This window comes from Corticium candelabrum, chromosome 20 (genome assembly GCF_963422355.1).
Source record: "Corticium candelabrum chromosome 20, ooCorCand1.1, whole genome shotgun sequence".
Taxonomy (NCBI): domain Eukaryota; kingdom Metazoa; phylum Porifera; class Homoscleromorpha; order Homosclerophorida; family Plakinidae; genus Corticium; species Corticium candelabrum.
In genome coordinates, this window is record NC_085104.1 from 5,748,216 (window position 1) to 5,759,297 (window position 11,082).

An 11,082-nucleotide genomic window follows, 5' to 3' on the forward strand; every position below is an offset into this window, starting at 1 on the left:
AGAGCCCCTACTACGATTTAGCTAAAACCAAAAAATCGTCCAGCTGGCAGGCTAACAGTTTCCTGGCCAATTGACGTTTTGCCCACAATGCTGATGATCTTGTTGTGTATCATCTTTGTGTTTTTTTTTCTGGAGACAGACAGTTAACCGAATGGACCAATCCCTCTTAGAGTGGCTGGAAGGAACGTTTGAGACAGACGGTGCCAGCAATAAAGTTTCTTTTAGTGTCTCTTCAGCTCCTTCCCCCATCTTTCGTAGACCTCAATAGCAATAGGTCGGAAAAGGTGTCCAAGGTTAGACGCCTTTGTCAGGTATTTTGTGTTTTTCTCTTTCTCCTTAGCAGTTGAAGCAAATCCAGCTCTTTCACTGCTACCTGATAAGTTAGTCTTTGACCATGGGTGGGTCACGGTGATGTCGAGCAACAACTTCTTGCCATCAGTAGTTGTAAACTGCAATATCAGGGCATTGCTTGCCTTCGAATTGAGCCGTGACCTTTTTCTTACAACGGAAATCTACAGACCGCAGCATGTCGTAGTAGCTGTCCAGAAAGCGATGGTGACGATGAATGGAGCCACCACTAAACTTGCATGTCAGGCGATGGTAACATTTCTGATTAACGTCCTTACCACATTAGTTGACAAATTTCTTGATATTACTTAGCTGGGGAAGGAACACTCCAAGTCGCATAAAAGCTGCAGTACGAAACTGAGCATTTGTAAGACTAAATTTTGCGAACAAGGAATTGCCTCAAGCCATTTCCCAGCCAAAGAACCCCCACTACTGATGAGCATTGCGCGGTCTTCTTTGGTATGGCAGGACTGTAGGAAATTCTGAAACTGTCTGTCTTTTCTGATGGCTTGCAGTCTGGATTGAAGATGTTTTGGTTTTGCAGTAAGCAGTTTCAAAGGTGGTAAACCCGAAAAACCGTCCAGTTGGAATGTTAACAGTTTCCTGGCCAATTGACGTCTTGTCCACAATGCTGATGATCTTGTTGTGGATCATCTCTGCGTTTTCTTTCTGGAGACAGACAGCTAACCGGATGGACCAATCCCTCTTAAAGTGGCTGGAAGAAACGTTTGAGACAGATGGTGCCATTCATTCATTCATTCATCGTCAAACTTTATCTAGTAGGCTTTAAAGATAAGTTTATCCTAATATTCTAAGATGACTTTTCGCATCTCAGACATAATCGATGTTTATGCACAATTAGCTGTAGATTCGAAATGAGAAATTATTTGTTTTTGCATCTCAGACGTAATCGATGTCTGTTATTTGTAGATTCAAATGAGAAATAGGTAATTTATTAGTCGTCTATATACATATACATAGCCAAAGTTTGTGCTATTGCGGCATTTCAATGGTAAAAGTAATTTTTTTGAAAAAATTGTCTGCTTGGAATTATAGATTGCACACAGTGATTCTGTAAAGTGCAAAGAGAGAAAGAAAAAAGATAAGTTATAGGCAACCATGCCAGCTAAAGTATGTTACAAGCACACGTTAGCACAGCAATCAATCTAAAACAGTTAACAATAAAATGTCTGCTGTGCCCAACAAACCATAACTTAATAAATTACTTAATTGTCATGGTCCTTCGCAGCAGCAATAGTTAAGTCTATTGTCAGCCACAGATTTCAGGAAGTGTGATAATATCAATTAGGCTATATTATCATATTTGACACACGTAGAGTGGTAAGACCCTGTTCGCAAATGAAATTATTACTAAACTACAGAGCAAGTTTCATAATGACGTTGTAACCAGAACTGCAAACTGTCTGAAGAAGGTACACTGGCTACGTATCTGAGTACGTGTTGACCAGCTTTTGACGTGTATTTACCGACTGTGACAAAGTACTTGTATATTTGTTTGTATGTAGCTCGGTACCGTTGTTATCTCACATGCTTATAGTTAGATCTACTTAGTGTTTTACATGTATACGCACACTTTTCTCACAATGTGACATTTTGCAGATGCATTTGCCATTTTCTCATTGTTCAGTTGCGCATGATTGTATAAAATTATGTATTTAATTAATAAAGTGGGCGTGTTTGGTTACGTCATAAAATTTTACGTTTTCTATTTTTAAGACACGCTGCCCTTTATGCTTGTGCAAAGACAAACATTAGCCTACGAATAATTTTATTTTATGGAAAAAATTGCGTACACAAGCGAGAGGTACAGAATACACAACAGCCTAATAATTTATGCAAAGTAGCCTAATCTAGCAGTTAATTTTTACAGCAATTTAATTATTTTATTAAATAATTAATGGATGGATTAATTTGCACAGTTTTACAGACGTTATACCAAGGGTGTCCATAGTTGCGGTAGCTTCGAAAAATCTAAAAACGACTCTGTTGCCAAGTATTCGATGTCCGGGTATAGCACGCTATAGACTTATGGGCGGCGTCTCTTCAGGATGTGGCGCACGTCACTAATAGAACAAACGCATGTTTGGTTTCCGTTCAGTATCTTGGATTCTCTCATTTCCACCAGAGGTCTTCCAGGTCAGAGGACAGCGGCTTTACTAACGGTAAGTATGAGTAGGGTGATAGGGATAGACATCTGCCCCGTTGAGCTAGAAACATGCTAGACTACAACTTCCGACTCGCACTCCCTAGATTGGAGTAGCCATACAGCTAGAGCTAGATGTGTAGCTTTTGGTAGTTGAATTGGCATGTGCTGTTTGTATCAGGAAGAGAGCGGATACTTTCCGATTACTGTAGTGTTGGACCTTTTGCATGTTGGACGGCATGCCACACCATGACCATTCGGAGAAGCCCTACTCTCGTGGAATGTCCGCAACGGGCAATACTCGATGCCACAGCGTACGACTCAGACTAGATGCCAACGATTCGGCGCCAGATAAGGAAGAACGACAGCTGGACGTCCAATAGCGATAGTATCGTTGCAATCTTGTCTCGCACGTCTGGCGTGTTTGTGCGACCTAACTATTGCCTAAATAGGACACCGATAAAGCCCTAAATACGTGTTTTCAAGTGGTTAGCTCAGATTTCGTCTCCTCGTCCGCTTTCTTTGCGGGTGACGACATCGAGTGGCGCCTGGAATGTGCTAGTAGCGTGATTGGTCGCACAGTGAGAACTGATTATCACATGACAACACAAACAGCAGACGGTGACGACTGCCTGTTACCTAACTGAACTTGGCTAGAAACGCGTAAACGCAAATTGCACAACCGGAAATTGTAGGACTAGTAGAGAGTCAAACGACCCTAGTGGCTTTGGTAGATGACGCGAAGGTGAAGTCATATGCCACTTGTCTTTCTAATCATATTTTGTGATCGGTAATGTTTGTGTTTTACTAACAATTGTGTTAAACTTGTGTTATCTAGTTACAAAATGGCTTTCAAAGAAATGGCGTTACTTTTGGCGACCGTTTTTGCTCTCGTGTGTCCTACTGGCGGCAAGAAGTATAGTGTAATGGGCATGTGCATGTTGGCGTGTTTAATTGACGTGTCTAAATCGTTTCAGTTATGTCCAGTGCTTCAAGGTGACGATGCATACTGAAAAAACTCTTACTCCAGAGCTCAGGTGAAACGGGTTGGCAATGAATCGAAACACGGTCGGTTAGTCTAGATCTGTTTTTCTGTAGATTGGTAGCTAGGACGATTACAAAGAAAGGTGCCCAAATGTCACCCATCATACCTTTGTCTAATGTGTATCAAAGAATTAGTTCTAGAGAGCTGTACGTTTGTGCTACTCATTTAGAGATTGAACGTTTGCGTCTAATATCTCTCTGTGCAGCTTTAAACGCGATGGATATCCAATGAACACCGTATGTGAATATCACTTCACCGTCAGCAAAACCAGCAAGCTGAAGTTCACGAAAATTCATCTCGACAACGGCGTTAACGACAAAAACGGCAACGGTCGCCTTCAAGTGTGCAAAGCCGTCAGTCGGGCCGAATTCAAAGACAGAGACTTCATATCTCTGAACATCAACCATCCAAACAACGTGTTTTGTGGACGTCCGCAAAAGGAAATTAATCGAAGAATACGAGAAGACAACGTACCAAACAATCATCTCATAATAACGTTCTGGTCGGACGCTTCCTATTCCGGTGAAGGATTTGATGGATATTTTCTCAACTTACGGAAAAGACCCAATCGAAACGACCTTCCCAATGAGAAATTTGGACCACGCGGCGATATTGGCAATATAAGTAAGTTACCTGGTAAGACTTTATCGTCTTTCTTGCCTTATTGCATTTTTGTTCTTAGCCTGGAGAGCATTGGACGAATCTATGGATCGACTAAATATGTCTTTATTAGACGACAAAAAAATTGATGGGAATACGGACGAACCACGTGAAATGGAACTGCTAATGGAATGGTTGATCAATCAGTCTTGTCCTATAGCTGGAAACGAGAACTTCCCGCCGTTGAAGGATGACCAAATAGTTACTGGCAACCATTCTCAAGCAATGGATGAAACGGACAGGAAATCCGCATCGGTTATAACCAGGAGTACGAATGCAGCTTGTCAAATGATGTATCCTACAGATTCTGCAATAGGAACAACAACACCGGAGCCAAAAACAGAAAAGACAATAGCCACTTTTGAGGTTGACAAGACAAACAGTTGGAGTGCAGCTTGTTTATTTGTTTGTTTGCTTGTTTGTGTGTGTCTGCCTGCTTGTGTGATCTGTCTGTCTGTCTATCTGCCTGTCTGTCTATCTGTTTGTCTCTCTGTCTGTTCGTTTGTTTGTCTGTTTTTGTTTATCCTGCACGCTCTTTGTCTGCTCCTGTTTGCCTCCCGAACTGCAATCTAATATCTATTTATCACCAATTCGTTTTAGACCTATAATTATATTTACTTTATAAACCTTTTAAAACCAAAATGAGATTTAACAAAAATATTAATTATTAAAATTTCATTAAACAAGCTTACTTGCAATATCTAAATTATAAAACAAGGTTTTTTAAGTTTCTGTCTATGTTGAGTTCCTGTCCAAATATCTATAGTCAATTGCACATATTTTTATTTGCAGGAGACAGCGAATAGTGAACCGTTATCTCTGAGCACACACACTGAAAGTTTCTACCACTAAGTGAGAAGTAAAAGTAAAAGAAGAAAATACGGACATACAAGTTGTAAATCAAATTTACCCATAACTTTAGTATTGCTATATACAAACAAGTATTCTATGTATTGACTGAAGGTTGTCACGTGACCAAAGTAGACAAATAGTGATGTTAATTAGAAACATTTTCTCTAGAACTTTTAGAATTCAGTGAACGTCAATTATACAAATAGAGATGGCCACACGAGTTCACCACGCTTCAACTGACGTTTTGCTCTAGGCAACAGTTCTCTAGATCTGATTTGTTGAATGTAATCCTAACTAAGATAGCGCACGTTACTGGTGTCAGCTACTCGACTACAGATATATACTGTACTGTACTACTTGTAAGTCTGTGGTACATCATGGTTTCACGCAGTCATGTTGGTGACAGGAGAGGATTTCAAACCACGCCTCCGAAGAAACTGGCGCTGTTACTGTACACATGCATATAGACACACAGTGCCGATAATGGTTTATTGTAAGGGCGAGTTCACACCGTTACTGTTGTTTACACTTTTGTACACCGGCTAGATATAGTGTGCGTGTCACGTGCAGCACTCGATACAGTTACAAGCGTATTCTACAGTGTCTAGCTAGGACATCGTCTTGTCCTTTTTATTTAAAGTCACTTTCTAAAATTGCTGTTTTCTGGGTCTTTAGCACCATCTGAAAGTAGAGATTCAGAAACAACAGTCAACGCACTTGCTGTCATGTGTGTTAATTAAAGCTAGGTATAGGTGCCGCGTGCCGTGACTATAGTGCCATGCAAAATCAAATGACGTTGTAGAGGTTGCCTAGCTAAGATATTATGCTTACACTTATGCGATGTAAATAGCTAAAATTAATTTCTTTAGTTTTACTAACTCTAGAGTTAGTCTCGCGTGGCTAGACGTTTGAAGCGCGAGTTGTATCCTAGTCTTCTCGCACTCCACGCAACACTACCTTACTAACTTGAATCCTATGCTAGAGATACGACTGTTACCAGCTAGTCGTTGTTGCAGTTATATAAATGGAGCCTTGAACTGCTGCAATAATTGTAAATATACAAAATTGTCAAATGTTGTTTTTACATGTTTTTGAATTTCAGTATTTTAGTGTAAGAGTAATTTTAATTAATACTAATGTTGTGAATTTGAGATTAACTGTACGATTCTACAGTCTAGAAATGGGATCCGACGAATGATGTGGGAGCGGTTAGAGGTGGGGCTAAGCAAGTAAGGGCGTATACGTTTTAATGGGTAGACTCTGCATGTCGGATGTTATTTGCCACTCCTATTACTTATTATAGATTGCGAGTCTGTTCAAAGAATGTATAGAGGCGTAGAAAACATTTCAGATCTCAGGAAGTGTAGAGCACCTACGCATTTAGTACTTGCTCGCACGTGACTCGGTGGAGCCTGTTCGCTAGACAGAACAACCCGTCATCGATCCGCTAGTCTAGGCTTCCTGCAACTATACGAACGCCTTAGATGCTTGCGAAAAAGAATACCGACAGGATCTAGACTTGTTTGTATCTAATTTTAATTAATAAGTCATTGTTATCATTTTGTCGTCTACCAGATCTTTTAAATCGCTGTTTGAAATATCTCACTTACTTGTTTGTAAAGCTAACGAGTGTAATTATTGTTTGTTAGTTCTACAATACCATCGGACATTTATAGTATAGCTGCATCAACGAACTGGAGAAGATACTGTAAGTGAAAGTCACTGTAGTACGTGGTAACTATATCTAGTGCTTGATCATGCAGCAGTGTTGCTCCTTGAGTCTCCGCCGTTAATCTCTCTAACCATGCCTCCCACCCGCTTTTGAACGGACTTTAGTAAAGATGCGTAAAGACATTCCAAACAAATAATCTTGGGTATGTATAGACTATCTATAGTTAGAGTCACAGGAAATCAACATGCAGGCAAGGCTGAAGTGTTGTTGCGTCATTGGCACATCTATATATACAATTACATGCTTGTGGTCATCGATATTATTAACAACGAGTTACATGCATACTATTCTAATGACAGCTGCTTTTGAAAACGACGTAATTTTAGTAGTTACAACAAACAATCACAAAAACTCACACACATGCATGGGGTCAAGGGCGCGCACACACACTTGCACGCACGCATGCACGCACACTAGTAGACGCGGATACAAGATTTTTCGTCTCATTAGGCACGCCCCATAGCTAACAGCAAAATCTGTGTAGGATCTACAAAGCCATAAATGAAATTTACATGAACCTGTTTCTGGGTAGACTATCAGGCTAGGATTGAACAAACCATGACGTCTTCAGCATTGATTAGTTAACTTAATAAGGTAATTTCTGTTTAATTAATAAAAATAAGAAACAATTTTTATGGTGTACTTGGATATGAAACAAAACGGAACTCCTAGAGACATTCTGATAGAATGGTGTCTAGTAGACAGTTGAACCGCTTCTTCTACAGTCAATTTTGACACCTATAACTCATGTATGCACATAGATTGAGCTAGTTCTGTCGACTTTCTTTGTAATTCATGGTTCGTCTCATAAAGAGGTAGTAGAATCCTCAATTTTGAAATTTCAGTTGCGGTAGACGTGGTGTTGAATAGACGCTATAGGGGTTCTGACTTCCAGGATGTCTCATCTCTATCCATTTACACACACACGCACGCACGCACACACACACACACACACACACACACACACACACGCACACACACACGCACACACACACACACACACACTCACACACACACGCACACACACACACACACGCACACACACACACACACACACACACACACACACACACACAAACACACACACACACACACACACACACACACACACACACACACACACACACACACACGTACACATGTAACATTAATTAATTTTGTAATCTGTAAATACGTGTGAGGACCAAAGCTGTACACACATTACCCTTTTTCAGTCTGGATCTGTTACTGATTCTACTGTATCAGTCAATTACTATAGCAGAAGCCAACAGAAGTGGGTGTGTCTATAAAAGTAGGTGTGCCCCGTAGCATCATAAAGTTTATCCCCCCATTTCTAGAGATTACGCTACGCCCCTGATTCTAAATAAATGACCGTAGCTGTTAGTGTCTGCATTCTTGTATTGTCTCTAGTTAGTCTAGCTAGATACAAAACGCCTAGAGTACGTACGCACAATCTAAGCGACACACTCTACCTGATTGAGACGCGTGCAAACGATGGTGCTCACATGCACGTGATTGTCAATCAGATGGGGCGGTGCGTAGGCAGTCTTGCGTCAATGCAGCGGCGACGCATAATTTGCAGACCGAACACTCTTCTACACGAACGACAGCCGCCTCTATAGCTCTGCACCACTCTGTGTTATCTATGATCCATTGTATACCGACTCACGGAGGAATCGAAGCTCGAACGCCATGCAGGACTGCGATTTAACGACGTCGACGGTCCTAGTACATTTCAAAGAGATGGTTACTTGTGTCAATCGTTCTTCCATCTGTGATGGCAAAGGTCACCTGTTGCATGCGGTTTGCTATTTGCACGGTACCAGCGGCTCCGGACGTGGTCGAGTTCCTACACTATCTCGACCTGTTGCTCTTGTTTCCTAAAACGTGTCATACCACCCATCACATTCCAATGATTGCCGCTCCTATGGAGAGGAACTTCGTGTAATCACTATATGCGTAAACATGCAGACGGTCGTAAATAGGGGCAAAACGAGGTAAACCACATCAAACCCTTTCTAGATTTTGTGCATGTTTATCACATTGTACATGTTGTCTTCTCGGTATTGCTCTGTAACACTCCTATATCAAGAGAGGCAAACGCCTACATGTCGGTGTTAGTAAAGTGTGGCGTGTATAACAACAGACTCAAGAGAAGGGACAGTTTGCGATTTCACAATGGGAGATGGTTTCAGGTCATTTACCTTTGCTTTTATTTAGAGAGAATGAAATGTATGTTTGGAACGAGGATGTTGTGTGTGAAGGCGATGATGCACGCCCTATCACTTGTTGGATAGGCGTTGACGTCATTTTCACCCAAACAGATGTATTTTGGGCACAGTGTGGTTTTTCATATATCTTGCTGGAGAGCCGACTTAGTAGTCATAAGTTTGTTGCTCATCTTTCGGTCGACGGTCATGTTCATTGTGGCTATTGCTGGTATCTTGCAGTTGAGTTTAGTGCTTATGCGAAGAAGCGCTGCAGCTAGCTCAGGTGGTGGAAGGTCGGTCTATACTATCGGTTCTATAGTTGCGGTTGCATGGTTTACATGCGTTTCTTTGTTCTCAGTTATGTGCAGTGTTATCGAGTTGAAAAGAAAGTGGATTGGGCGCCTTTTGGAGCCTTTGGGTTTGAGAGTCATCTTACTTTTTCAAATTGCGTTTTGTTACTCTATCATATCTTTTAGAAATGTTAGTCTTAAAAAGGGAAAACCGCTAGCCAACATGCGGAGAGCTCTTTCAAACGAATACCAAGTTCTCAATTCTACAGATCTGTAAGAAGATTAATTTATATCAATAAGTATAATAGATCTTTATCCAGAGCATATTGCTTGTGACAGATTTGGAAGTAGCGGCTACCACACAAATACCGTCTGTGAATACCACTTTAAAATAGAAACAAGAGTCAAAGTCAAGTTTTACAGCATCGACTTCGATGAACGTTCGGGTGATCCTTCAAACGGTCTCTCTTCCTTCAAAGATTGCGAACGCGCTCCACAGAGTCACGACCGAGATTACCTAGAACTGAATGTCATCGATCAGAAGGGAAAGTCGCGTGTATTCTGCGGTCGAGGCAGAAGGGCGACTCGACGAATATTACCCAAGGATTTGCGAGCAGGAGAGTCAGAATTGGTCATCACGTTTTGGTCAGACTCTGTTGATGTTGGAAAGGGATTTTCTGGTATACTACGACGACTTTAGAACTTAACTTCTTGACAGTAGAGATACAGTTATTGATAATTTTTATACGTTTATAGATGCAATTTAAAGATTGCGTATTGTTTTGGATGTTGTATATTCGTATACTTGCAGTATGTGTTTGTGAACCCTAGTAAAATTTGTAAACTTTAATTGTATTACATACAAAAATTTATTACCAGACACATTAGTGATGTACGCAAATTATGTTGAACTTCGTTGCGAAAACACAATTGATTGCATTGATATTGTTGCGGTATATTGTAAATAGATGGTGTATAATTGTCTCACTGCGTGCGTGTGCGTGTGTGTGTGTGTGTGTGTGTGTGTGTGTGTGTGTGTGTGTGTGTGTGTGTGTGTGTGTGTGTGTGTGTGTGTGTGTGTGTGTGTGTGTGTGTGTGTGTGTGTGTGTGTGTGTGTGTGTGTGTGTGTGTGTGTGTGTGTGTGTGTGTGTGTGTGTGTGTGTGTGTGTGTGTGTGTGTGTGTGTGTGTGTGTGTGTGTGTGTGTGTGTGTGTGTGTGTGTGTGTGTGTGTGTGTGTGTGTGTGTGTGTGTGTGTGTGTGTGTGTGTGTGTGTGTGTAACAAAAACCAGACCGTCAGTAGAACGATTAGTAAGAAATTAGACAAGCAGATGAACAAACAGACGGACAAATACGCACAAATACAAATACAAATACAAATACACATGCAGACGTAAGTGCGGCCGAGTTTGCATGACCGAACACATGCACACGCGCAAAATTTAGAGAGACAAAAACAAAATGATGAATAGAAAACCAAACGCGCACACACGCACGCACGCACGCACACACACACACACACACACACACACACTCACACACACACACACACACATGGCACCCAAAACAATTAGACTGCAAGTCTTCCAAGTTTTAGAGCCCAGCGAGCTCGATGATACTGCAAGATTCTTAAAACCCTAAACCCTAGTAGACCTAGGTTGGTCAGTGTGTAGGTGTGGTCTTCTAGACATGCATTCCTCCTACAAAAACCAAACAGCTGGTGTAAAGGGTAAAGCCTATATATAACTAATGCCACATATAATAAGATAATACACAAGTAATTA

The 11,082-nt window shown here is 41.1% G+C and overlaps 2 protein-coding genes across 3 annotated transcripts; both read left to right on the forward strand.

The window, feature by feature from the left end:
- The first annotated feature begins 2,422 nt into the window (after positions 1 to 2,422).
- Positions 2,423 to 5,286, forward strand: LOC134195530 (uncharacterized). Its single transcript, XM_062664565.1, has 7 exons — positions 2,423 to 2,531; positions 3,351 to 3,428; positions 3,490 to 3,549; positions 3,611 to 3,703; positions 3,763 to 4,181; positions 4,240 to 4,583; positions 5,010 to 5,286. The coding sequence occupies exons 2-7, from the start codon at positions 3,358 to 3,360 to the stop codon at positions 5,067 to 5,069; spliced, it is 1,047 nt and encodes a 348-aa protein (XP_062520549.1). The 5' UTR covers positions 2,423 to 2,531; positions 3,351 to 3,357; the 3' UTR covers positions 5,070 to 5,286.
- A 3,119-nt stretch (positions 5,287 to 8,405) lies between these two features.
- Positions 8,406 to 10,220, forward strand: LOC134195601 (uncharacterized). 2 transcript variants are annotated; one of them, XM_062664651.1, is made up of 6 exons: positions 8,406 to 8,798; positions 8,894 to 8,996; positions 9,066 to 9,304; positions 9,370 to 9,429; positions 9,488 to 9,574; positions 9,641 to 10,220. In XM_062664651.1, exons 3-6 carry the CDS (start codon positions 9,126 to 9,128, stop codon positions 9,999 to 10,001), a joined length of 687 nt encoding a protein of 228 aa, XP_062520635.1. In that variant the 5' UTR covers positions 8,406 to 8,798; positions 8,894 to 8,996; positions 9,066 to 9,125; the 3' UTR covers positions 10,002 to 10,220. The 2 variants fall into 2 exon arrangements, with proteins under 2 accessions (XP_062520635.1, XP_062520634.1); XM_062664650.1 differs by having other exon boundaries at positions 8,406 to 8,996.
- The last annotated feature ends 862 nt before the right edge of the window (positions 10,221 to 11,082 follow it).